The sequence below is a fragment of the Alexandromys fortis genome, unplaced genomic scaffold (assembly GCF_014885135.2).
Source record: "Alexandromys fortis isolate MF-2015 unplaced genomic scaffold, M_Fortis_MF-2015_v1.1 scaffold_228, whole genome shotgun sequence".
Classification (NCBI taxonomy): domain Eukaryota; kingdom Metazoa; phylum Chordata; class Mammalia; order Rodentia; family Cricetidae; genus Alexandromys; species Alexandromys fortis.
In genome coordinates, this window is record NW_026068115.1 from 1980557 (window position 1) to 2008024 (window position 27468).

Genomic DNA, 27468 nt, shown 5'->3' on the forward strand with positions numbered 1-27468 from the left:
TTTTTTTTTTTTTTTTTTTTTGAGAAAGGGTCTCATGTAGCTGGCTGCAGACAAAGAAGACTTCCTGTTCCTCCTCTTACAGTGCTGGTGTCACAACTGTATGCCACCGACCCCGGGCTGAAAGTCAGGGCTTTCTGAGCACACAGGCACTCTACCTCACCTCCTGTCCTCACACTAGCACTTTAATTAGTCTCTAAATTTACAAACGGATTTTTCCCCCCGAGGCTGAATCGTGGAAGCAGGGTCACCTGAGAAACAGCTTATACCACATATACAGCGTACAATGATGCAAAAATATAAAAGCCACCCTTGTCTCCTTCCGTATGCAATGATGGATCAATGCTGCAGGCTGATCCTTTAAAGCATCTGTGGGAACCAGCCTTACAGATCTATTATTACCTCTGTTCCGGTAGCACAAGAAAACAGTACCATTCAGTAAGATTTCTGTGAGTTTCCTAGCTTCTCTGACAATTCCACTGTGTCTTTAACCTATTCTGCACAACTACATCCAAGAGGAATGTCTTCAGGGGAGGTGGGAGAACAGCAGCAAAGTCTTTTCTTTTGCTAAATATACATATCTATATGTACATATGCAAGTGTCATAATGAAACCCATTACTTTGTCTGACAACTAAAACTTAAAATATAATAAGTAATAAGACAGCTATGAAGAACTACACCTACTTTCTCAAAATGCAGCCCTCATCATTACTGTCCTTGCCCTGCCCTTTGCTAGTTTCCTGTCCATTTAGGAAAAGACAACCTTCCTGGCTTTTTCCTGTACTTCTTGCTCTCCCCTCTTTCCTCCCCACAGTGCAGCCTTCTGCCAGTGTGTGATCCTCCCAGGCTGACAGGCTCAGACAACAGCACAGCTGTTACTGCTGTTTCACATGCTTACACTGCAAAACTTCTTACTCTCTAGGTCCTAACCAAAGTGCTTTCTCCTAGACTAGCTCAAATCCCCTGATGCCAGACATCAGAATAGTATACCTCTCCTTTGCCACATCTGCTGAAAGGATATTATCTACGTAGTTATTTTGTTAATAATTGTTTTCACAGGTAAACAGGAAGACCCATCAGTGAAGACATTTTGCCTTTTTTGCTACATACACACCCTGGACATGTGACTGACACTTTATAAATACTGACTGGGCTGGGGATATAGCTCAGTTTGAAATTAATAAACTAATAAGCATCTTTCCGTGTCCTTAAAAATTCTTTCTCAACAATGTCAGCATCAGTATTATATATATAAATATGGCATAATTGATTTAATCATTCCTCACAGATGTTAGGGATTTTATAAGGGAAGAATCCCATGATGAGAATAACAAATTTTTTCAAAGTGAGTTTTAAGCATAATTTCACTTTACCTGATTATTACAATTACCAATAATGAGTGCATCAGCCAGAGACAACTGCCCCACAATCATGCCTTGCTCCAGCAATGGGGCTCCTGTTTCAGTGAGGCGATTAGATGTGATAACAATGGTGTTATCATCATTCAACACCATCACAGGGTCTGCCTGAGGAAAAAAAAAAGCATGTAATGACAACACAGAATATCACTGCTATTTGTTCTTCTCAAAGTAACATACACACCATAAACATACAACACAGCCATTTGCCTACCTGTGACTGTGACAACCTTTCTCTCAGGAAATTACCCCAGTAATCTGAATGTGGTGGCTCATGCCGTAAATAATACCAACACTTGGGAGGTAGAGGCAAGTGGACTCAATTTGAGGCCAATCTGGTCTACAAAGCAAGTTTCAGGATAGTAAGGGCTGTTATGCGGAGAAACCCTATCTCAAAAAACAACAAAACAAATAAATAAACAAAACAAAACAAAAGACAAACAAACAGAAAATCTGGGCAGTGGTGGTACACGCCTTTACTCCCAGCACTGGGGGTGTGGGTGTGGGGGGTGCAGAGGCAGGTGGATCTCTGTGACTTTGATGCCAGCCTGGTCTACAGAGCGAGCTCTAGGACAGGCTCCAAAGCTACACACAAAAACCCTGTCTGGAAAAAAAAGGAAATTACCTCAATAAAGGCTGCCACCTCTTGAAGCACCAGGTTCCACTCGACTTGATCTTCAGTATTGAAGCGATGAGTATAATCTTCAATTTCATCAGATAACTCCTGGTTTTAGGAATACCAAAGAAAAGGGGTTATTAAAAATCTCTATAAAAAGGCTAGTGTCCTTTTTATGTCCCTGTCACTCAGCCTGACAACTTGAGTTCAATATACGGAACCCATGCAATAAAATGAGAGAACCAACTCCTACATGTCATCTTCCGACCTCATGCCTATGTGCCTATTTTGCTTGTGCACGCATGCGTGGACACACACACAGACACACACACAGAGACACACACATACACACAATAAATAAATAAATGTAAAAAAAATTTAATCTCAACAGCTCCACTCTAGGTCTACTTGGGGAGAGAGGCAGATCTGAAGAGGAGAGGGCAGTGAGAAACAGGTCGAAGTAGATGCCCTGCTTGCCACTCGGGACCACATGTCTGAGCCTGGCTATGGCCAAGGGCCATAATTTGCTCTCTAATCCTGATGCAGCTGTGGGGGGTCTGTCTTGATGTCTGTGGCTCCTGTTATTACTGAGGGCCCTGTGGAAGCCAGAGTCTAAACCACTACCTACGACCAAGTTTATGTTCAAGAGATGTGCCCCATCATGGAGGGGCATGCTAATCCAGGACCGGTTTGCCATCAAGCTGTCTATGTAAACACTCAAGACTAAGGCAGGAGGACTGTCAATTTAACAGACAGCCTGGGTTACATAATGAGTTCTAGGGCAGCAAGGGCTGGGATCACAAAAGAAAGAAAAAGAGACAGGGGTAAGGGGGAAGGGTACCTCCCAAGTGATGGGATTAAAAGCAAGCAGTGCCACACCTGGCTATTATTTTAAAATACATTTATAGTCTCAGCACAAGAGAGACTGATTCACAGGGATTACACATTGCTCAAACTAGATACAAGGGCGGAGGGCCTTGGTCCTACCTCAAGTGCTCAGACAGACTTCTTTGACTTCCTAGGGGAAGCTTCACCTTCTCTGAGCAGTGGATGGGGGGTGGGGTGGTGAGAAGGTGAGGGGGGAGTGGAAGGATGGGAGAGGGAACTGGGATTGGTATATAAAATAAATTTTTTTTTCTCTCGACAGGGTTTCTCTGTAGTTTTGGAGCTTGTTCTGGAACTAGCTCTTGTAGACCAGGCTGGCCTCGAACTCACAGAGATCCGCCTGCCACAGAGAAACCCAGTCTCGAAAACCAAAAAATAAATAAATAAATAAATAAAATAAATAAATAAATAAAGTATATTTACCTTTACTAGGTCTTTCACAACATCCATTTTGTTAAGAAGAAGACAAACTACTATAAATCTTGCATAGTATCGGAGTTTCTTAACAACCAACTCAGGCCTACGGTGGATAAAAGAGAAATCAATCATTATATTAAAATGGAAAACATGCTGTTTGACTTCTGGATAGCTTTTAAAAGTTTATCATTTGTAGAACAGAGACAAAAATTCCACATAAAAGCACACAGCCTTAGCTTGGCAAGTGCTTGTACTTTCACAACCCAGCAGGTGGAGGCAGGAAGATCAGGAGTTCAATGTCAAGTACTGAGTTCAAAGGCAGCCTGGGGTACACGAGACCAGTCTCAAAATCAAAACCAGGGAGCCTTTTAAGTGCATTGAGTCATCCTTCTACATTCGTTCATTCTACAAGCATCTACGGAGAATTTAAGGCACAAGAAACAATACCATGATGGGGCTGGAGAGGAGAGACATGGCTACTCTTGCAGAGGACCTGTGTTCAATCTCCAGCACCCACATCATCACAATAATCGGTAACTTCAGTTCTAGGGGTTCCACTGTCTTCTGACCGCCTTGGGTATGAGGCACAAATGAAATGCAGGCAAACACCAGGCTGGCCTCAAACTCACAGAGATACGCCTGCCTCTGCCTCCTGAGTGCTTATATTAAAGGCATATACTACCATGTTCAGCATAAAAGAAACTAAAAAAAAAATCTTAGTAAATAAAAGAAAAAGAAAAAGAAAAGAAAAGCAGTGGTGGAGTGCAGTACTTGGGAGGCAGAGGCAGAGGCAGAGGTAGGTGGATCTCTGTGAGTTGGAGGCCAGCCTATTCTACAGAGAGAGAGTTCCAGGATAGCCATAGCTGTTAAATAGAGAAACCCTGTCTCAAAAAAACAAAAAGATGAAATTAAAAAAAAAAAGGAAAATCATCAAACCTATGTTATTACTTCTACTACTAAGAAAAGCCAATTTTCCACTATACACTGGTTGTGAGTCCTGTGTCTGGGGGTGCAGGGAACACACCATCTTTTGTGCCTGAAAATTCTTCAACAATCCTTGAAATGCAATGAAACCCTGTAGCTGATCATTTCTCTAGCTGCAGCTCCTCTGATGGCTGTCAGTCAGCCTTGCCCAGTGTCTATCAAAGCCTCTTCAGATAGGATCTCACACACACTTTGCCTTTCCCTTCCCCACGCACTTGTCAAGGGGAAATATATGGCAAGTCAACAGACTTCTACCGGGGATCCATGAATACTACAAGATTCCATAAAGCAAACAGTGGTGCTCAATCGGGCAAGGTGGTCAAAACAGTATTGTGCTTCTGTCTTTCGGGAATTTTTTTTTTGACAGTCTCACTATGTACCATACGGACCTCCACCTGCGTCTGCCTCCCAAGTGCTGGGGCTAATGATATTTGCTACCACACATCAGAGTAGTGGGCTTAAAAAAGAAAATTCAAAGAAAACTAGCAGCCTTTTTCTCTGGTCGTATGTAATAGTTGTCAATAGGCTTTTGAAGACGCATCCATATGTAACTAAAAACTACATGGACTAGAAATAACAAAGACACTAATGAAGCCTAGTTTTAGAGCCCTTTCTTCCCTATGAAGCCTGTGCAACCTACGTACATCATAAAAACCCCTCACTGATGAGATGGCTCAGTGGATAGAGACACTTGCCTGAAGACCTGAGCTGGATTCTCAGAACCTGTGTGCTGAAGTAGAGAATGACTCTTTCTCAAAGTCATTCTCTCACCTTCGCATGTGCAAGCACATGGATACACTAGGGCTAAAATGCTGAATGTCTTGTCATCTTTCTGAAAGCACAGATGATACATACCTGTCCTCTTTATTAACTTGAGAGTAGTATGATCTCTGTCTGATTGCAGAGTAGAAGGAGAAAGCCTCATTCAGATAGCTGGTCTCAGATGTTCGTAAACTATAAGAAAAAAATTTAAATATGATCAAACTGGGTGTATTCCTCATGAGAAACACTTGTTCCAGTTGTCCAACTCTACACAGGGGGATGCTAATGACTATGCTAACTCAGAGTTAGCAAAGTATTACTAGTGTTGTCTTTCAATTGTCTAGGAACAATAGCAACAACAAAATATTTCCTTGCTGCTCCTAAGCTTTTTCGAAGTCAATTAAAGCACATGTCATTCCCATTCTACAAAATGTCAGCATTCTACTTGAGTATATCTGTTCCCAGGTCTAGACCTTCTATAACCTCTCCCTAATCAGTTGGTACTGAAATCTTCACCCATTTCTTTAGCTTTTTCCTCCTTATTAACTCATACTACTCTTTGAGGGGTGCTAATGAGCTACGTAGTCTGTTTAGTATGTCTAATTTAATAAGAAACCTTCAGGGCTGGAGAGATGGCTCAGTAGTTAAGAGTGCTGCCTGCTTTTCTAAAGGTCCTGAGTCCAATTCCCAGCAACTACATGGTGGCTCACAATCATCTGTAGTGAAATCTGGTGCTCTCTTCCGGCCTGTAGGCATGCATGCAGGCAGAATACTATATACACAATAAATAAATCTTAAAAAAAGAAACTTTGAAAAATAATTTACTTTAAAAATTTATTTACTGCTTTGGCAATTTTACATGCATGTGTGCATGCACACACACAATGCATTCTTGTGTTGTGGAATATTAATTTAAGATGCACTACATTTGTTTATCTGTGGAATATTTGTTTAATGATGTAAAGATGTGTTACATTCTTTTATGCTGAATTTGTTTAACTCTGTGAAGCTGTGTTACTGTCCCTGTCTAAAACACCTGATTGGTCTAATAAACGCCCCATAGCAAGGCAGGGAAAAGGTAGGTGGGGCTGGCAGGCAGAGAGAAAAAAATAGGAGTGAAAATCTGGGGAGAGGAAGATCAAGGAGTAAGAAAAGAAGGGGCCAGCCACCTAGCCAGACACAGAATAAGAAGGAAAGAAAAGATACACAGAAATAAAGGGAGTTAAAAGCCCAGAGGCGAAAGGTAGATGGCATAATTTAAGTTAGGAAAAGCTGGCAAGAAACAAGCCAAGCTAAGGTCGGACATTTATAAGTAAGAATAAGCGTCTGTGTGTATTTATTTTGGAACTGGGTAGCAGGCCCCCAAAGAGTAAAGAGTCAAATGAATAACAATTCTGGTTACTCTCTCCTCTTTCTCACCTTCCCACTCCTATCAAGTCTTTTTTCCTGTCCTTTTCCCAGATTCATGACATGGTTTTGTTGTATGACCCATTTAGTTTAATCAGGGCATTAGATTGGGACTATCTATGGAATCTGGTAAGGGTACAGTAAGTACGTAACACAGCACTGACAGATTATCTACCAGTAGGAAATGGCACAGTAGTGAGTAAGGCCCCCTGATTTTCCTCCATCAAGGTCTGGCTGTCAATGGGCCCTTTGCAGTGCAGATCTACTGTAGACATCTGTAGGTGTTATGGGTTCATGATTACAATGGCTGTGTCTAGTTCAAAAGATGGCAGTGTCCCAGCCCTTCTCCCTATCTGCAGGCTGGTACTACCTTTATGTTGGAGGGATGGCATATATGTCTTCTCCAGGGGTGAGCATTCTAATAACTTACTCCCAGCACCATAACAAAAGATTTTAAAGATCTTGTTCTAACAAAGAGGGATTTTAGTGGTGTGTACTCTGAGTGCCATGCCAAAGCTGGGAAGATAAGGACTTTTCTTATCTTTTTGTTCTGTTTTGTTGACAGGTCTCTCTGTGTATCCCTGGCTGTCCTGAAATTCACTCTGCAGACCAGGCTGGGCCTTGAGCTCACAGAGAACTGTCTACCTGAGGCCCAAGTCTTTGGTTATTAATGTTACTTTGTGCTGAGAGTCACATTTGTAAAAGGAGATTTCTTCTTTCCTTCACTCAAAGGTGAGACTGCACAGATGTCACTATTCTAAGGAGGCAAACTACTGTCTATTTTGTCACAGGACCTTTCAAGCATAGCCAACTAGGATGAGTGTTTAAAGGAGGCCGTGAATATGCATACTGCGTCTGTACACACCATCAAGACTTAAAAAGCCCCAAGAACAATAAATATATTTAGTAGTCATCATTTATTTAAGAAAAAGATTAAATTCCTCAGGTCTGATCAAATGAGTTACTAAAGAGACCACCTGACATCAATAACACTGCTTGAATTATGCAAGGCCATTTCATGGTGCCATCCTGATCCATCTGGTCTGAACAAAATTCTGTGTATAACTCACTGTCCTCTCTCTTACGTGCTGTTTTAACCAAAGAAACACTTTCTTCTTCCCATGTGTAATTCACTTACTAATAATGGTAATACAGCTGTCCAATCTTGGAAGCAATTTCTCCTATTTGCCACCGCTTCAAGCCATACCGATTATCCAAGACTTGTCTGTTTACACAGAAGACAAAAAATAGATATAACAAAACATAAATTTCAAAAATAACCAGTTCTGTAAATTCAATGATAAAATAGCACAACTTATGAATAAAATTTCAACATAACCATTTAACTCCATTAAAAATGATTCTTTATTAATTGACTGATTTGTGTTGTATACCAACATACTTAGCTTACAAAATAGTTATTAAATGTCTGCTGAAGCCAGGCACACACTGTGGCAGCACAGCTTTAATCCCAGCACTCGGGAGGCAGAGGCAGGCGGATCTCTGTGAGTTTGAGGCCAGCCTGGTCTACAGGGTTAAGTTCCAGGGCAGCCAGGGCTACACAGAGAAATCCTGTCTCAGAAAAAATTATCTACTGAAAGCCTGTCGCAATGGTTCACATATGTAATCCCACAACTCAGGAGGCACAGGTCAGTTCTGAGGTGGCAGAGGCAGGAGGATTGATATGAGTTTTCAGGGGTTTCTAGGTCAGCCGGGATAATGAAGTGAGATACAATATCAGAAAAAGAAAAAGAAAAAAACAAACAAACAAAAAGAAAACAGAAAAGAGAGAATATAGTCTAAGTTCTCAATAGTTCCATTGGGCCTGGGGGACCATACCTTTAATATTGGTACTTGGGAGACAGAGGCAGATGGATCTTGGTGAGCTTGAGATCAGCCTGGTCTTCAGAGTTCCAGGCCAGCCAAGGCGACATAGTGAGACCTGTCTCACAAAAGAAAAGATGCAACCTTCCTCCCCAGTGTGGACTGCTAACCACATTTCAGAATGTGGTTTGGAAGACCACAGGTCGTCTTCCCAGGTGCAAGTAGTAGATTCTTTTTCCATACAACACCGTCATTAAAAATTAGAACAAACTAAAAATCTTAAAACAGAAGAAAAAAAAAACTGTTTTCATGTGGCTCATGAAATATACTACTTTACACTTGATCTTAACCAAAAGGTCAAGAAGCACTGAAATATGTTATTTTAAAAGCTCCAAGACTGAGCCAGGAAGATCTGCAGAACCCACATGGTGGAAATCAAGATCTGACTCCAGCAAGTAACACACACACACACTCACACACACACACTGTAAACCAAAATAAAGAACAAAATAAGATTTGTTCATGGTCAGAACTATTGTGAATATACAATTATACAATGCACCTTTACACCCTTTAGCTATGAAACTCTTTACCGATGCTGCTGCTGAAATTTCCAGAGTTTGGTGTAAACATCAAAAGTTCTTCCAAAGTAGGACTGCCACTGCTTCTGACCATATTGAGGCAAATCTCTGTAAAAATAAAGTGGATGTTCACATTAAATTTTTGGAAATTATGTCTTGTTATGGTAAAAACTGTATCAATTAAAGTATTTACTTTAGATTTTCTGTTAAACCAAATTCCAATTTTTGAAGCAAAAATAATTCTATGTACCAGAACACGTTTTCCTGGTCTTGCACTAATGATAGTTTGCCTTGGTGTCCTCGGCACACAACTCTCCCATGAGGACACAATCATATCTTCACTAGCAGGTGATAGATATACTTACTTAGATACTAGTGGTTTCCAATGTTTATCTTTAGCTAAGATGGACCAATCTGAAAACACTGTTAGGAAATACATAACTAGAAGTGGGTGTGTAGTTGGTGCTATTCTATCTCCTTAGAAGAGAAATACATGTCCCTAAGCCCACTGAGCTGTGATATCTGCCTTAGAGAAACAAATACTCCCTACTGTATGAATATTAAGCCTAACAATATTATCTTGTTTGGGGCAAAGAATGTAATTGTAAGTTATTCCATTTTTACTTTATCATCTGTTCTGAAACTGACTACTCTATAGCCTGCAACACAGAGAAGAAATATTTAATGGATTCAGAGAGCTGCAGACAACTCACAGGTAACCGAGGAGTTAGAAATAAATCCCCACTGTAGTAAGGCATGAAAATTTGGGAACATTTGTTATAGCAGCAGTAACTCTTTAACAATGGCTGGAAATGAGGTCACTGGTAGGATGGCGGAATTCTGCCTACTGTGATCTGGAACGCAGGCAATGGGACAAATGAACTCAGGGTCTACACAAAGAAGGCAGAAAGAGAATGTTACTAGCTAGTCCTGGTTGTATCAGTTAGTTGTACTTTAATAAAATGCTCTAAGAAAAAGTTAAATCTGCCAAAAAGGGAGTGATGAAAAGAAAAAAAAAATAAAGGAAATGTCTATAAGCAGTCGAAGTAGAGAAAATCTACAAATTCAAGAGATTCCAGGACTGAAAGATACAACTTCAAATAGCCAGGCAAAAGGTTGAGCAAAAGGTTGAAGCAGGGAGATAATGAGTTTGAGACCATTCTAAGCTACACGGAGGGAGACCCTGTCTATATACATAACAAACAAGCAACATCACCTTCCTTATACACACAGTGAAGAAACATCCAGAATGTTTCTGAAGGCTTATCTTCACAAAGAAAAAGTGTAATAAAAAAAGTAGCAATCTCATAGCCTAACTATTTAATATTTTAGTAAATTTTTTATGTGACATTATTTTCTTGTAATGTTTATTTTGTTGCTTAAGTAAAGAAGTTGTATGCTGGTGAGATGATTCAGTGGGTAAAGTACTAGCTCTTTCAGCCTGAGCCCAGTCTCTGGGACCTACATAAAGATGGAAGGAAAGCTGGGCAGTGGTGGTGCAGATCTTTAATCTCAGCACTCAGGAGGTTCTCTGAGTTTGAGGCCAATCTGGTCTACAGAGTAAGTTCCAGGACAGCCAGGGCTGTTAAACACAGAGAGAAACCCTGTCTCAAAAAACCAAAACCAAAAAAAAAAAAAAAAAAAAAAAAAAAAAGGACAGAACTGACTCTACAGGCTGCTTTCTGACCTCCACATGAGTTCCATGTCACAAGGACCCACACGGACATACAGAATGATGATGATAACAAAGGTTGTATTTATATTTTTGTTGTGATGGGAGCAGGCAAAAGCACCTTGGCCTGAGTGCTGCCATTTTGACTTCAGACTCCATTTAACCTACAGGGAGAAACAAAGTTTAAGTTCCCAAGCCCTAGGGGAGCTGGGAACCTCCCAGTAGCTGACCCACCTCCTTTCTAAACCAGACATAGCTGCTATGCATCTTTCGTCCTCTAGAAACATTATGGCTGTTGCTAACAACAGAAGGAACAAACGAATCTGATGGATTAGACTAAAAGGCTTGCACTGTATGTTGATTAACAAGGTTGGAACACACAAGGAAAGTCCCAATCTTTGATTTCTGACTGGTAAAAATTGTAATTGTAACTTGGCAATAAATGTTGTGAATTTTGTGCTTATAATCCCACTTCTGCCCCTGCTCAAGTCTGTCAGGAGAAGCAAAGCTCAAGTCCTGATCCATTAGTGACCCACGTGTGAAGTCTTTGAAACCCATAAGCATCTCGCTCCTCCCTCATGTTGTGTAACAGGCTAGGTATAAGAAAACAGGGTTTTAAAGATGAATGTTCTGTGCCCAATGTTGGGGTTAGTAAATGAAGAAATAACATCTGAGATAAAAGTGACTGGTTTTCTAGTATCACTAAGAAAATCACTAAACAGGATTTATCAGTAAATGATAAATACAAGCATTTCTCACTTTTAGAACAACAAACAATGTTAGGTATATACATCTGCTAAAATACTAATTTCCTCAAAAGAATTCAGGGCATTTATCATTCCAGTCTAAAGAATCACAACTGTGCTGACGATGGCTTAGGAAGTAAGGGAGCCTGCTGCCATGGCTGACGACCTGAGTAGGATCTGCAAGACCCACACGGGAGAGAAGAGCTCTAACCTGCACAAGCTGTCCTTTTACATTCTCATAAATTACATGGCTTGTGAGCACTACTCCCTCCTCCATACCAAATACACAGAAAAAAATTGTAAGAATCAGCTATAAAAGTTTTACAAAATAAGGTTAACTTATTTCTTTTTCGAGACAGGGTTTCTCTGTGGTTTTGGAGCCTGTCCTGGAACTAGCTCTTGTAGACCAGAGATCTGCCTGCCTCTGCCTCCCAAGTGCTGGGATTAAAGGCGTGCGCCACCACCGGCCGGCTGGTTAACTTATTTCTTATGATCACCCTTTTTCTTTTTCTTTTTCTTTTTTTTCTCGAGACAGGGTTTCTCTGTAGCTTTGGAGCCTGTCCTGGAACTAGCCCTTGTAGACCAGGCAGGCTGGCCTCGAACTCACAGAGATCTGCCTGCCTCTGCCTCCCAAATGCTGGGATTAAAGGCGTGCGCCACCACCGCCAGGGGAATCACCCTTTTTCTAATGACACATATCATAGAAGCTAACATATAAACCATTATAAAATGCTTAAGAGTCTAAAATTAAATAAAGTATTTGATAAAGAGTTTTAGAATGATGTTGGTGGTGCACATCTTTAATTCCAGCATGCAGAGGCAGAGGCAGGTGGATCTCTGTGAGTTTGAGGCCAGCCTGGTCTACAAGAGCTAGTTCCAGGACAGCCAGAACTATACAGAGAAACCCTCTCCTGAAAAAAAAAAAAAAAAAAAAACAAACCAGAGTTTTAGATAAATTCTTCTAAAATTCAGAGCTTGACTCTGGCTTTTAACTCTAAATGCATCATCTGATTATTATTGCTGTCAATACAGATGGGAAATTAATGATTAATGCAGTTAAATTAAATGGGCCTCTGTGAACTAAATGACCTTGCATTTCATTTTGGATAGGCACTGATGTTGCAAGCTGGCTGCTGACATTCTTTTTCTGGGATTTTAGAGAAATGTGAAGGCATGACACCAATCTCTTTAAATCTTCAGTGCTGTTGACGGACATCAGGAGGCTGGGAACAAACAGACCAAATGATGAGCCTGATACTTTAAGGTGTTGCTGTGTGATATTTGATTATGTTCTGACGAAGCTTGCCTGGAGATCAGAGGGCGGAGCTAGCTACTAGTTAACCACAGGAGCTGGGCAGTGGTGGCATGTATCTTTAATCCCAGCACTTGGTAGGTAGAGACAGGAAGTGGTAAAGTGGGGTGTAGACAGAGACCGCTCGTTTGTTCCCGGCTGCCCAGACCCGAAATAATCACAGAAATTATATTAATTGCAATACAGTTTGGCCTATTAGCTTAAGCGTATTTCTGGCTAGCTCTTGTATCTTAAAATAATCCATTTCCATTATTTTGTTGTTTACCATGAGGCTCATGGTTTACCGGTACTGGTGCGTGTGTAGGTCTTTCTCCTCTGGAGGCTCTCTGACTCCACTTTCTTTTGTCCTCTATCTGTTTGGAATTCCTGCCTTACTCAATTCTACCCTGCTGTAAGCCAAAGCAGCTTTATTCTTTAACCAATGGTATTCACAGCATACAGAGGGGAATCCTACATCACCTCCCCTTTTCTGTCTAAATAAAAAAAGGTTTTAACTTCAACATAGCAAGATTAATACAATAAAAGTTATCAAGCAAGAATTATAGTTACAATATTTATATCTACTTAATCTTTAATCATAACTAAACTATAACTATCTATTCTTCAACTCCGACAAAACACCAGAAGAATATATTACCTAAGTTAACAGGAAGTGCATTGTAAGCAACTTGCAATACTCTAGAGCAGACAGAGACCTCTAACTGCCTGGACAGTGACCCACAGTTCTTCTGTATCATTGCAGCACCCATCCTCAGCTATAGCCCATAGTATCTGGCAGACTTTTCCATGAAGCAGGAAATCTGAAGATCTCTTATGCCTTGTACTGGCAAAGTCCATCATTTGCTTTCTTCTGTGTTCTGGAAAATGTCTGGCAGTTATCTCATGAAGCAGGAACCCTGAATGACAGTCTCACCTTCTTTTTTTATTTTAATTTATTAAAGATTTCTGTCTCTTCCCCACCTCCGCCTCCCCTTTCCCTCCCCCTCCCCCAATCAAGTCCCCCTCCCTCGTCCGCCCAAAGAGCATTCAGGGTTCTCTGCCCTGTGGGAAATCCAAGGACCACCCTCCTCCATCCAGGTCTCATAAGGTGAGCATCCAAACTGCCTAGGCTCCCACAAAGCCACTACATGCAGTAGGATCAAAGACCCATTGCCATTGTTCTTGATGTCTCAGTAGTCCTCATTGTCCGCTATGTTCAGTGAGACCGGTTTTAACCCAGGCTTTTTCAGACCCAGGTCAGCTGGCCTTGGTGAGTTCCCGATAGAGCATCTCCATTGTCTCAGTGTGTGGGTGCACCCCTCGCGGTCCTGAGTTCCTTGCTCATGCTCGCTCTCCTTCTGCTCCTGATTTGGACCTTGAGATTTCAGTCCGGTGCTCCAATGTGGGTCTCTGTCTCTGTCTCCTTTCATCGCCTGATGAAGGTTAATATTCAGGAGGATGCCTATATGTTTTTCTTTGGGTTCTCCTTCTTCTTTAGCTTCTCTAAGAACCCGAATTATAGGCTCAATGTCCTTTATTTATGGCTAGAAACCAAATATGAGTGAGAACATCCCATGTTCCTCTTTTTGGGTCTGGCTTACCTCACTCAGGATAGTGTTTTCTATTTCCATCCATTTGCCTGCAAACTTCAAGAAGTCCTTGTTTTTTACTGCTGAGTAGTACTCTAATATGTATATATTCCATACTTTCTTCATCCATTCTTCAATTGAGGGGCATCTAGGTTGTTTCCAGGTTCTGGCTATTACAAACAATGCTGCTATGAACATAGTAGAGCATATATTTTTGTTGCATGATAAGGCCTCTCTTGGGTATATTCCCAAGAGTGGTATTGCTGGGTCCATGGGTAGGTTGATCCCAAATTTTCTGAGAAACCGCCACACTGCTTTCCAGAGTGGTTGTACAAGTTTGCATTCCCACCAGCAATGGATAAGTGTACCCCTTTCTCCACAACCTCTCCAGCATAGGCTATCATTGGTGTTTTTGATTTTAGCCATTCTGACAGGTGTAAGATGGTATCTTAAAGTTGTCTTGATTTGCATTTCCCTGATCGCTAAGGAAGTTGAGCATGACCTTAGGTGTCTTTTGGCCATTTGAACTTCTTCTGTTGAGAGATCTCTGTTCAGCTCAGTGCCCCATTTTATAATTGGGTTGATTAGCCTTTTACAGTCTAGTTTCTTAAGTTCTTTATATATTTTGGAGATCAGACCTTTGTCAGTTGCGGGGTTGGTGAAGATCTTCTCCCAGTCAGTGGGTTGCCTTTCTGTCTTAGCGACAGTGTCCTTTGCTTTACAGAAGCTTCTCAGTCTCATGAGGTCCCATTTATTCAATGAGGCCCTTACTGTCTGTGCTGCTGATGTTATACGTAGGAAGCGGTCTCCTGTGCCCACTTGTTGTAGTGTAGTTCCCACTTTCTCTCCTATCAGGTTCAGTGTGTTCAGACTGATATTGAGGTCTTTAATCCACTTGGACTTGAGTTTTGTGCATGGTGACAGACATGGATCTATTTTCATTTTTGTACAGATTGAAATCCAGTTTTGCCAGCACAATTTGTTGAAGATGCTCTCTTTTTTCCATTGTATAGTTTTAGCTCCTTTATCGAAAATCAGGTGCTCATAGGTTTGTGGATTAAAGTCAGGGTCTTCTATACGGTTCCATTGGTCGACTTCTCTGTTTTTATGCCAATACCAAGCTGTTTTTAATACTGTAGCTCTGTAATAGAGTTTGAAGTCAGGGATGGTAATGCCTCCAGACGTTCCTTTATTGTATAAGATTGTTTTGGCTATCCTGGGTTTTTTATTTTTCCATATAAAGTTGATTATTGTCTTCTCCAGATCTGTGAAGAATTTTGATGGGATTTTGATGGGGATTGCATTGAATCTATATATTGCTTTTGGAAGAATTGCCATTTTTACTATGTTGATCCTCCCAATCCAAGAGCAAGGGAGATCCTTCCATTTTCTGGTGTCTTCTTCTATTTCGTTCTTCAAAGTCTTAAAGTTCTTGTCATATAGATCTTTCACTTCCTTGGTCAGGGTTACCCCAAGATATTTTATGCTCTTTGTGGCTATCATGAAAGGTGATGCTTCTCTGATTTCCCTCTCTGTTTCCTTATCCTTACTGTATAGGAAGGCAACTGATTTTTTCGAGTTGATCTTGTATCCTGCCACATTACTGAAGGTGTTTATCAGCTGTAGGAGTTCTTTGGTAGAGTTTTTGGGGTCGCTTATGTATACTATCATATCATCTGCAAATAACGAAAGCTTAACTTCTTCCTTTCCAATACGAATCCCTTTGATCCCCTTATGTTGTCTTATTGCTATTGCTAGAACTTCAAGCACTATATTGAAGAGGTATGGAGAGAGTGGACATCCTTGTCTTGTTCCTGATTTTAGTGGGATGGCTTTGAGTTTTTCTCCGTTTAATTTAATGTTAGCTGTCGGTTTGCTGTAAATAGCTTTTATTATATTTAGGTATGACCCTTGTATCCCTAGTCTCTCCAATACCTTTATCATAAAGGGGTGTTGGATTTTGTCGAATGCTTTTTCAGCATCTAATGAAATGATCATATGGTTTTTTTCTTTCAGTTTATTTATATGGTGGATTACATTGATAGATTTGCGTATGTTGAACCAGCCCTGCATCTCTGGGATGAAGCCTACTTGATCATAATGGATAATTTTTCTAATGTGTTCTTGAATTCGGTTTGCCAGTATTTTATTAAGAATTTTTGCGTCGATATTCATGAGTGAGATAGGCCTGTAGTTCTCTTTCTTGGTTGGGTCTTTGTGTGGTTTTGGTATCAGGGTAACTGTAGCTTCATAAAAGGAATTTGGCAATGACTTTTCTGTTTCTATATTGTGAAATACATTAAGGAGTATAGGTATTAGCTCTTCTTGGAAGTTCTGGTAGAATTCTGCATTGAAACCATCTGGTCCTGGGCTTTTTTTAGAGGGGAGATTTTTGATAACAGCTTCAAGTTCTTCACGACTAACAGGTCTATTTAGATCTTTCACCTGGTCTTGGTTTAGCTTTGGTATATGGTACTTATCTAAAAAACAGTCTCACCTTCTTTAGGCAAGTTCAGCAGTCATTTTTCTGTGGGTCCTGCATGTACAGTTCATATAGCATATCATCAAGCAGTTCAGGCAAGAGCAGTTTCTTGCCCAAATGGCTAATCAATTCAATAAGGAGCCTCTTCAATGCCCATCATCCGCCTGAAGTAGATTGGTATTGCCAGGAACAGATGTGTCTCATTGTTGAGAAAAGTCCTAATTTCTTAAACATTTTAAATGCCATATTCTGAAGGTCTTTGAAAGGTTTGAAGAATAACTATCCCTCTGAAAATATATCTCTGTACATCTAGAAAAGCTAACTAACACGACTACAAGCTTGATTATTATAGATGACTATTAACCTGTATTTCTTAATTACACATTACATTTTTAAAAATATTTATTTATTATGTATATAACATTCTGTCTCCATGTATGCTCACATGCCAGAAGAGGGTGCCAGATCTCATTGCAGATGGTTGTAAGCCACCATGTGGTTGCTGGGAATTGAACTTATGACTTCTAGAAGAGCAGCCAGTGCTCTTAACCTCTGAGCCATCTCTCCAGCCCCCACATTACATTTTTAAATGAGCTGCACAAACATAATACCTTCAAGAGTAGAAATATACATATAACAAAATGGACCTTAAATTTGTTTCAATAGACCAAGATCCATACCAATGCAAAGTATTCAACTCTATAGCATATCCCCATTAAAATGTAAACAAACATTTATAAACAATATTTGGAAATTTGGGCATAGTGCTCTCCAAACTGTTTCATGCTTTTTGTTGGGTGAAGTAATTTTGAGGGGTTCATGGAGACCTTTTAGGGAGTCTTGGTCCATCAAATCACATTAGCCTGGAAGCAATCCAAAGGTTCTCATCTCCTGTAAAACTAAAGCAGAACCTCTTTTCCAAAGCAACATATCCTTAGGCTCAAATTTTGAAGTCAATATACCTTTAAAGTATAAATGTTGGTTTAACTCTGCAGCCCATACAATGAAATGTCTCTCTTTCCTTAGCTCATTCATAGTCTAAAAATTCAAGGAAAACAGTAATATACATAATCCAGATTCTCTGAATATCTGCCATCTTTATGCGATTTAGTTTTCTTTATTCCTTTAATCTATGACTGTCTGTACTGTCTCTTTAAAGACTTTATTTTTTCTATATTATTTTCTCCTTTCTCTCAAGCCTATGTACATTTTTCAAACACACTGAGACCCATTCAGAGGTTTATTTCTGTCTGACTCTGTCTTTATTGCATTTCTGTAATTATTTTCTGACCAGGAATGCTTTAAAATGGTAAGCAGTGTCTTGCGGCAGCCCTGGGTGCTGGCTCTGCCTCTTTCAGACTTTTAATATGGTGTAGGTATCTTACTGCCAGATCTGGGACCACTGGGTAGGATCTGTGCCCACCACTTCACCTCTGCATAGCACCTGTGCAGCATATAAGCCCTTTTTATCTGAGTAAAAGCTAAATCTGACACGCAGCACAGAGTGCAGCCTGGAAATATCTCTGTGTATGGCAGTGGGAATCTGCCATGCTCTCCTGCCTGAGCATGCCTAGCAACCCAATCCTACCACCTGTCCAGGTGGGGAGCGAGGAGCCACGGGCATGATCTCAGCGACTTTTTTCCCGACCCCAAGAGGACACACATGTATCCAGATCGCAGATGGGTGGGTGCTATTCTGTAAACAGTGACTGTTCTTTCGTTTCCTGACTTCTCATACAAGAAATAATCACATAGAAACTATATTAATTGTAATACTGTTTGGCCTATTAGTTTAAGAGTATTTCTAGCTAGCTCTTACATCTTAAATAACCCATTTCCATTATTCTGTATTTTACTATGAAGCTTGTGGTTTACTGGTATTGATATGCGGGTGCTTTCTTTTCAGAAGGCTACATGGTGTCTCTCTGACTCCACTTTTTTTCCTCCTCTATCTGCTTGGAATTCTGCCTTACTCAATTCTGCCCTGTTGTAGGCCAAAGCAGCTTCATTCATTAACCAATGCTATTCACAGCATTCAGAGGGGAATCCCACATCAGTGCGGTACAGACAGGATTCCAGCTTTTTAGGCTGAAGAGAGAGGAAGGAGGCAACTGGTGGCTGCTCCTGGTTCTCTGATCTAATACACCCCCCATATCTGACTCCTGGGTTTTATTAAGACTAATTAGGATTATGATTCATCTTGTATCCAACTTTTGGGGCATAAATTCACAAGGAAGCTGCTTGTTCGTGGCTTTGCAGCCACCAGCACACACTGGGGCTACACATGGCGGCTCTCATACAAGTCACTGCCTCACCAGCTAGGTTTTCCTCCCCCTTTCCAAGGCCGCTGAACAAGTATGAGATTTTTTTGTTGCAGCCTCTCTGTAGAAAACTGCACAGGTGCTTGGGCTCCAAATGCTGCTGGAATTAGCCTCTCACAACCAGCCAACTCTGCCTTTAGGTAGCTCCCATCTGCATGTGCTTCTTCCCACATTCTTTGAATGTTTTTCAGACAGGAGGATACCTCTAGTAGGTTGTGGGCTTTCCCTGGACCCCCTTCTTGGGATGATGCCACACTAGGCCGCTGCTTTGACATGCACTCGGGCTCCTGCTGTTCCACACAGCCGCACACTCTGACATGCGCTTGGGCTTCTGCTGTTCCACACAGCCGCACACTCTGACATGCGCTTGGGCTTCTGCTGTTCCACACAGCCACACACTCTGACATGCGCTCGGGCTTCTGCTGTTCTACGCAATAGCAGTCAGCTGCACACTTCACCATCACTACCACTGTCAGCAGATATGGTCAGACAATTGGGAATTTTAAAAGGGGGGAGTTAGTTAAAAAAACGGAGAGATGTTTTTCCCACTTAAAAAATGGGAAACACCATTACAATGGAAATTAGAGCTCTGTATGATTACACAATGGGTGCTTTAAAAGTGGAACCAATTAAATGAAGGGATAATTAACTTAGATGGGATTTATGTAATACCAATTATAAACATTATCAGTTTGGTTATTCTTCTTTTATCCCTAAAAATGTTGGGTGATGAGTGCCAAAATACGGGTCCTAGAAAAAGTTACTAAAGAAAATCATGCCATTTTGATTGATAAGTTACAAGCCTGCAAGATATTCAGAGAAAGACAGAAGAATTTAAAGGAGAACCAACCTCTGTATTACATTATAAAACTAGAGAGGAACAGCCCAAGGTTTTCAAAAAACCAATCTTAATTTATCCAGTCACCTTATAGGAATAACCACCAAGTGATAGGTATCCCCATGGCTGTGTAAGAGCTGACTGGATTCCTATGGAAATGCTAGTTTTGAGGAGATTTAAGGAATTGATAGTCTCACATGGTATGCATTCACCTTTTGTGAGACAGATGTTAAATTCATGGTCAACTTATGACAGAATTGTCCCACAAGACTGGAAAGACTTGGTTATAGCAGTATTGGAGCCTAGTCTTCTATTACAGTGGAGGATGTGGTAGAAAGATGAGGCTAGAGGCATTGAAATTTCCCAAGATCAACATCTTGGAGAGGGTGATTACACTGATGTACAAATACAGTCTCTATATTATGACCATACCTTGGCTCTATGCTGTATAGCTACTTTGAATGCTTGGGACAGAACTGACAAAGTTGGAAAAAGAACTGAATCATTTACTAAGTTATACAGGGCCCAAAAGAAACCTTCACTTTTTTTTTTTTTTATAACAAAGATTGACTTCAGCTGAAACAGAATGATACCAAATTCAGAAACTACATAAATAATTATTGCATCTCTGGCTTTTGAAAATGCTAATTCAAAGGCAAAAGGATAATCAGGCTTTTAAAGGCAAGATGAACATCCATGAGAAACGGTTCCAAGATACAGTCAATATTGAATCTGATAACCATGATGATGTGATAACCAGGAGAGGTAATTCCCAATTCTTGAAGAAAAATCAAAATGTCAGGTGTTTTAACTGTGGCAAACAAAGCCACCTAAAAAAGGATTGTAGGCAGGGAATCCTAGAAACAATGTTTTTTCTAAGGTTAATCCAAACAGAGGCATATCCCTTCTGGAGTATTCAGAAGGTGTGGCAAAGGCAGACATTGGACCAATGACTGCAAATCAACAAGGGACAGACAAGGAAACCCCTTGCCATTGTGAAATGCCTTGGGGAGCTCCTCGTAGGTCCCCACATGAAGCAATTAAAGGACCTAATGCCTAGTATAAAAAAAAAACCATACTGTTCTGGATGATAGAACAGTTTTTAAAGATAAGCAAAAAATTTCAGGAGAAACCACAAAGCAAATATTGGCAAAGTTCTACAAATGATCAATGATCAAAATTAAAAAAACAAATAAATAACATTTTAACTGAAGGTCTTGTAGATACAGGTGCGGATGTAACAATAATTGCACCAGAATCTTGGCATCTAAAATGGCCTCTTCTGGAGGTAAATATTCAGCTTTTAGGGATTGGAACTTTATCTGAGGTATACAAAATGTGAGATGGGTCAAATATATAGGGTCAGACGGACAGAGAGGAAAATTTAAGCCATATGTGGCTAACATACCAATGAATTTATGGGGACGTGATTTGTTACAGCAATGGAATACTCAGAAAAACATCCCCAACTTAGAAACAAACCATAAATTAATGTATGCTTCCAGAAAATTACAGTCACTGACCATTCAGATTGTACAAGAACAGGGCACAAGAGAGCATGAAAGGTTTTCCCATCACTTGGCAACAAGTCAAGGACATTATAAGGAAATGTCCTATTTGTTCTTTATACAACCAAGCTCCACTACCTGCAGGAAGTAATCCAAAGGGTACTCAAATGAAATTTAGCAGATGAAATTGTTTCATTTTACAGAATTTGGAAAGTTAAAATATGCACACCATACCACAGATACATATTTAGGATTTCAATGGGCAACTGCTTTAAGTTCTGAAAAGGCTGATTCTGTAATCACACATTTGCTAGAATTTATCGCCATCATGGGTATAACTGTAAAAATTAAGACTGACAATGCTCCAACATGTTTCTCATAAAATGAAAGTTCTTTTTGCATATTACAATATAAACCTTAATACAGGTATACCACAGAATCCTACAGGGCAAACAGTTATAGAAAAGTTCAAATAGAACTCTAAAAGATATGCTTAATAAAAAGGAAGGAGTAATAAAGACCCCCCCAAAATAGATTACATAATGCTTTATTAACTTTCAATTTTTGAAAGGCTAATGAGAGAGGAATGGCAGCTATGAAGAAACAATGGATAGTAGAGAAAACTACCACACTAAGTCAGCCTGTCTATTTAAAGATGTGTTGCCCTCACAATGGAAACCAGGATATGTGTTACATTGGGGAAGAGATTTTGCCTTGTTTCCAGAGGAGAAAAAAAAATCTATGGATAGCATCAAAATTGACAAAGATAGATTTGAACAAGAGAGACCTCTTGATTAGAAGAGGTGATAGTTCATCGAACAGCATGGTCATTCAATCTAAACTAACTTATTAGTCTAACAAATGCTTCTCATTTGATCAGATTTAACTTGCTAAAAGGGAAACTCACCAAAGTTAGGATTGGGGAAGAGTTTTGTTTTTGTCTTTTCAGGAAAATAAAGGCATCTAGCTAAGGAAACTGAAGAGCACTGGACAAATGAGACATCTGAAGAAAAAGGACAATCATCTAGAAAAAAATGTCTCGAGAAAAAGAGTAAACTGACCTATTGCTATATCACACGTCCAACAGGATAAATTTCATAAATCTTCCCAAATGTTTGTTTCTGATCTTCTTTATAGACATATGATAGTCCAGTATTTTTTGTATACAGTCCATATTAGCAAAGTTCTTTTCTGGGAACTAATTCTGTTCTCCAGGGTTGGGGTGCTGCAGATCTTCCATAGATCTGTGGCCAAAGACCAAGAGATATTTTGGCTTCTCTGAATAAGCCTTTGGTCAACAAGCACCTAGCCCATGCACAAATCTGTTATTTATGCAGAAAAAGTTGTAAGACAGACATTACATCTGTTCCAACCCATGTTCCTATATGTTTATTAGACAAAAGGGCACTTGAGACTGAGAAAGCCACACTGAACAGGTCCTGTTTAATGTTCGCAGTAAAATACTTTTAAGTTACCTTTCTTTATTGGAATGGGCACATGTATATGTCGGGGTTAGAGGACAACTTCCAGGACTTGGTTCTTGCATCCTACCATGTGGGTCACAGGGACTGAAGTCAGGTCCTCAGGCTCTAACAATGACCTAGAAGGCACACCTTGGAGTGTCAGTGACTGAGGAAGGAAGGTCCACCTGGAATGTGGTGGCACTGCTCCAGGGGCTGGAGAGCAGATTACATGTAGGGAAAAGGGCAGAGCACTAGCACATTCTTTACTGTGGTCCTGGCCTTCCTCCTCCATCATGGCTCTACCCGCAGTGTGAGCAAAATGAAGCAATTCATTCCTGAAATTGTTTTTGTCAGGGGCTCTGTCTGAGCAGCAAGAAAAAATTAAAAACCACAGGTATAAAAATTAAGTTTCACAGGTATAAAAAGCTGAGTGTTTTTGGCAGGGGAAGATACCTTAATGTTGCTGATGAGCAAGTCAAGTCATTTTTTTTTTTTTGAATAAAAAGGGGGAAAACACTCTCTGCTTTGCCCTGTGTCTAGTGTGATGCCCAGAATGGTGGGGCTGGCACATAAAAGGCACTTAGTACATCATTCATTCCTAATGATGACTTATGATACCGAGTAACTGAATAATCTGAATTCAGACTTGTTAATTGAAATACAGCAATGTAATGACATCCGAGAACCAGCTGCAGGAGGCTTACGGGTGTCACATCTAGACACAGACCTACTAATAACTTTATTTTCCAATGCTATCAACTTTTTGTTTTGTTTTATTCTTACTCTCACTATGCTACCCAGGTTGGTCTTAAATTTCTGGGTTCATGAAACCCTTCTACTCATTCTCTGGGGTCCAGCAGCCAGCTTGGGGTACATCTTTAAACCCCATGCCTCTTCCTAAGATTTTTAAGGCTCACATCTGGCAACTGGCCAAGACTATCTTATAGATATGGTAGTATCTAAAAAAGTTCTAGATGTTGGTTCTCTTGAGGAGCAAAAGACCAAAAGACTCTATTCCTGGTGTGAAGAACCAAGTGGTGTTTGAGACTCTTGTTCCCACTTCAGTGAAGAACATCACTGTCTGCAACAGCAGCTCCCACTGTGACAAACACTGGCAAAACTGGGTGCTATCTGTGACCAGGATGCTGCAGGAGGACCTTCCGCTCCTCAGCCAATAGCCGCTGAAGTACGGGCCCACTGTGCTGTGGAGCAGGAGCGCCTTCCGTGGTCCTTCAGTCAATAGCTGCTGAAATACCAGCCCACTGGGGCGTGGTCTATTTATCTTTAAAAAAGAGCTGCAAGCCTCAGCCCGCACTCTTGGTTCTGGTGCTTGATTGTGGCTCCTGCTCCAGCAACTAGGTTCCTTTCCTGACAGTTGGTGTTTTGTGAGTTTTACCCCCAAAAATAAATACCCCTTTAAATCCTAACTGGTGTGGGATTGTTTCGCACATTACCAGGACAAGCATGCAGAGCATCTCACTATGTATTACATTTTTTCTCAGTTTGCTCTTCCTAGCAACTTCCTAGCAAGTTCCTAGAGAGTTCTTTTTTTAAATTTATTACTTTTATTTTATGGGTATGAGTATTTTGATTACATATATGTAAGTTATCACATAAACAAGGCACCCAGAGAACAGAAGAGAGCAGAGAATCCCCAGGAACTAGAGTTATAGGTAGTTATGAGCAGACATGTGAGTTTTTGGCAACCAAACATCAGTCTTCTGCAAGAGCAACAGATGCTCTTAACCACTGAGTCATCTCTCTAACTTCCGCCATGTGAGAGTCCTAGGGATCAAACTCAGAATATAAGGCCTGGCAGGAAGCACTTCTACCTGCTCATTCACGCTGCACATCCTCCTGGAAGAGCTTAAAAACAATATGCTGGGCATGGTGGAAAATGGCCTTAATCCCAGATCTCAGAAGGCAGAAGAGGCATCTCTGGTTATGTCTCAGGACAGTCAGAGCTACATAAAGACCAAGTCTCAAAACAGAACAGAACAGAACAAAATAAAACAACAAAACCAACCCCACTCCAAACTCTACCTCAAGAAAAGCAAACAAAAACAAACTACAGCTACATTATCCCAACTCATTCCTAATAGAGCTTCCAGCAACAGCTTAACAGGAACAGAAAGAAGGCCCTGCTCTGCATCCATTCAGACAGTTAAAATCTGAGAAGAGCCGTCTCAGGAAACATGAGAGTTAAAGAGAACTGCTGAGAACTCACCAGTCTGCCCAAGGTTTACAATGTCATTATGACATTTCAACTGCTACACTTGGTAGCAGCTTTGAATCTAAACCTTCCCCAAACTGAGTAAGACAATCATTCTAAAAGCTCACAGAAAACATCTTCACCAATACTAACTTTGGGGTCCTAAACTAGTATGATTTGTGTCCTAAGATCTGGGCACACAGACAAATGCCAGGGCCCTCATATAACAATGGCTGTGTAAGGCTACAGGATGGAGCATGGTCTTCAGAGGAAATCAAACTTGCCAACATCCTAAGCTTGGACTTGCCGCCTTTAGAACTGGGAGAAAATACATGTCCCATTCTTTTTTTTTTTTTAAATATTTATTTATTATGTATACAATATTCTGTCTGTGTCTATGCCTGCAGGCTGGAAGAGGACACCAGACCTCATTACAGATGGTTGTGAGCCACAATGTGGTTGCTGGGAATTGAACTCAGGACCTTTGGTAGAGCAGGCAATGCTCTTAACCTCTGAGCCATCTCTCCAGCCCTACATGTCCCATTCTTAAGCATTTAGCTTATGTTACTCTGTTATGGCATCCCTCATGAAAGACTATAAGAAATGACGAAGCGCCTGAGATCATCAAAATGCAGGTGGTTGGTTACGAACTGCCCACAGCAAATGCCCTCTATGCTGTCTGCATCTACAGAAAGGAATTGAAAAACCAAAGCAAAGAAGAGAACCCAGAACAGCCAATACAGATTAACCAGGGAGCCATGTGGGCCACTGTGACACAGAAGTTATAACGGGGTAAAATTTTGCCTGAGCCATGAGCACAAGTCACACAGAGCTAATGAGTACTAGAAATGAGAATTTTGTTCTAATCAGAATTGAGGTCCAAGCCAGAGTAAAACAGTCACTGCAACCAAGGACTTGGCATCAGGGACATAAATATTTTGGTAAGTCCTTACACAGATCACATGATAAAACAGAACTATTAGCATATTGAATCAGATAATATATATTATTGTTTCTTCTTTACTTTTAAAAAGGTAGCTAGAATATATGGTTACATTTATAGCTTATATTAAATCTCTTTTTTTTCTTTACTACTATTATTTTTGTCTCTGACCTTATTGTGTAGCCCTGGTTGGCCTGGAACTTGTGGTGATCCTTCTAACTCTGCGTCCCAGGTGCTGGGATTACAACTGTACCCACACCCAGCTCACATTAAATTTCTTAACTGCTGAGCTGTCTCTCCAGCCTCTCACATTAAATTTCTAAGTAAATACTTTTCTAGACCATGAACCCAATGTATTTGGTGGCTTTCTATGCCAAATGTACAATTGACTCTTGAGTGGCGAGCCCATGAAATGAAGGCAAGGAAGGAGCACAAGAATGAACAGAGGGTATCACGTCTGAACTGACTAGTTTGCTGAACTTGCCTCTGCGAGAATATGAAGAAAGGAAAAGGAGGATAGAGAACAGGGAAAAGAAATGGAACAAACTTCATTTCTCTGTTTCCCTCTTTTTAGGAATGAGGGCATCACAAAGACATGTCTCTAATGAAAGTACTAAAGGTAATTCCTTCCTTTGTAAGCACCTGTGTACATTTATTTAATTTCCGTAATCACCTTCACCTGAGACCACTACGCTTCACTTTGGTGCTTATCCACAACTCTACCTGCTCCTCCAAGGCTTGTGTCCTTACTCCTCTAGAGTGAAATAATTAGGGACTTAGAGGCCTCCACTTTTGCAAGTTACCACTATCACTGGGAGACACAGCTGTGTTTCTTAAACCTAGGCCTGAAATTGCCACCTAGAATAATCCCACCAAGTATTCCATTCTGCTGCCACGGTTTTAGTCACCATGACAACCAGAACGTGGCAATGCACTTGAGCTTTTGATCATTTTCTGAAAGTATTCAAAGCTTTTAAAAAACCATTATCCTCACTTCATGACTACCATAACTACATGCTCGCACTACCATAAGCAAATCACCACTCATTTCACCCAGTTCTTCCTCGCTGGACGGTTTTCTTACACAGTGAGCAGCAAGAAGAGCTAAAGTACTACGTATATATTCCAGACAGGAGATTTATAAAGAAAACATTCTGTTCAGATTATTACAGCTGGAGAAACAAAAGGTCCTGATAAGTCAAATAAGCATCTCATACAAGATGGAAAGGCATGTGCCCCCAGTGAAATGATACACAGAAAAGCGTGAAGCCTTCTGTGCACTGACAGGCGCTTTTAGACTCAGTTTCTAAAGTGTAAAAATCCCCATAACAGACACCACCAGGGAGTTTCTGAGGTTCTACATTTTATTTTCTTTTCTCTTCTTTTCTTTTCTTTTTTTGTCGAGACAGGGTTTCTCTGTAGCTTTGGAGCCTGTCCTGGAACTCCCTTTGTAGACCAGGCTGGCCTCGAACTCACAGAGATCCGCCTGCCTCTGCCTCCCGAGTGCTGG

At 40.6% G+C, this 27468-nt stretch overlaps 1 protein-coding gene across 1 annotated transcript in view; it reads right to left on the bottom strand.

Annotated features, from left to right (window-relative positions):
- Scai (suppressor of cancer cell invasion) overlaps nt 1-27468 on the bottom strand; it is a 143499-nt gene that overhangs the window by 31593 nt on the left and 84438 nt on the right. Inside the window, exons 4-9 of the mRNA XM_050124836.1 lie at nt 8906-9001; nt 7627-7713; nt 5175-5273; nt 3342-3438; nt 2043-2141; nt 1373-1525 (exon numbers count right to left, since the gene is read on the bottom strand). Of these exons, the coding sequence (XP_049980793.1) occupies nt 1373-1525; nt 2043-2141; nt 3342-3438; nt 5175-5273; nt 7627-7713; nt 8906-9001 (631 nt within the window). The remainder of the gene's footprint in view (nt 1-1372; nt 1526-2042; nt 2142-3341; nt 3439-5174; nt 5274-7626; nt 7714-8905; nt 9002-27468) is intronic.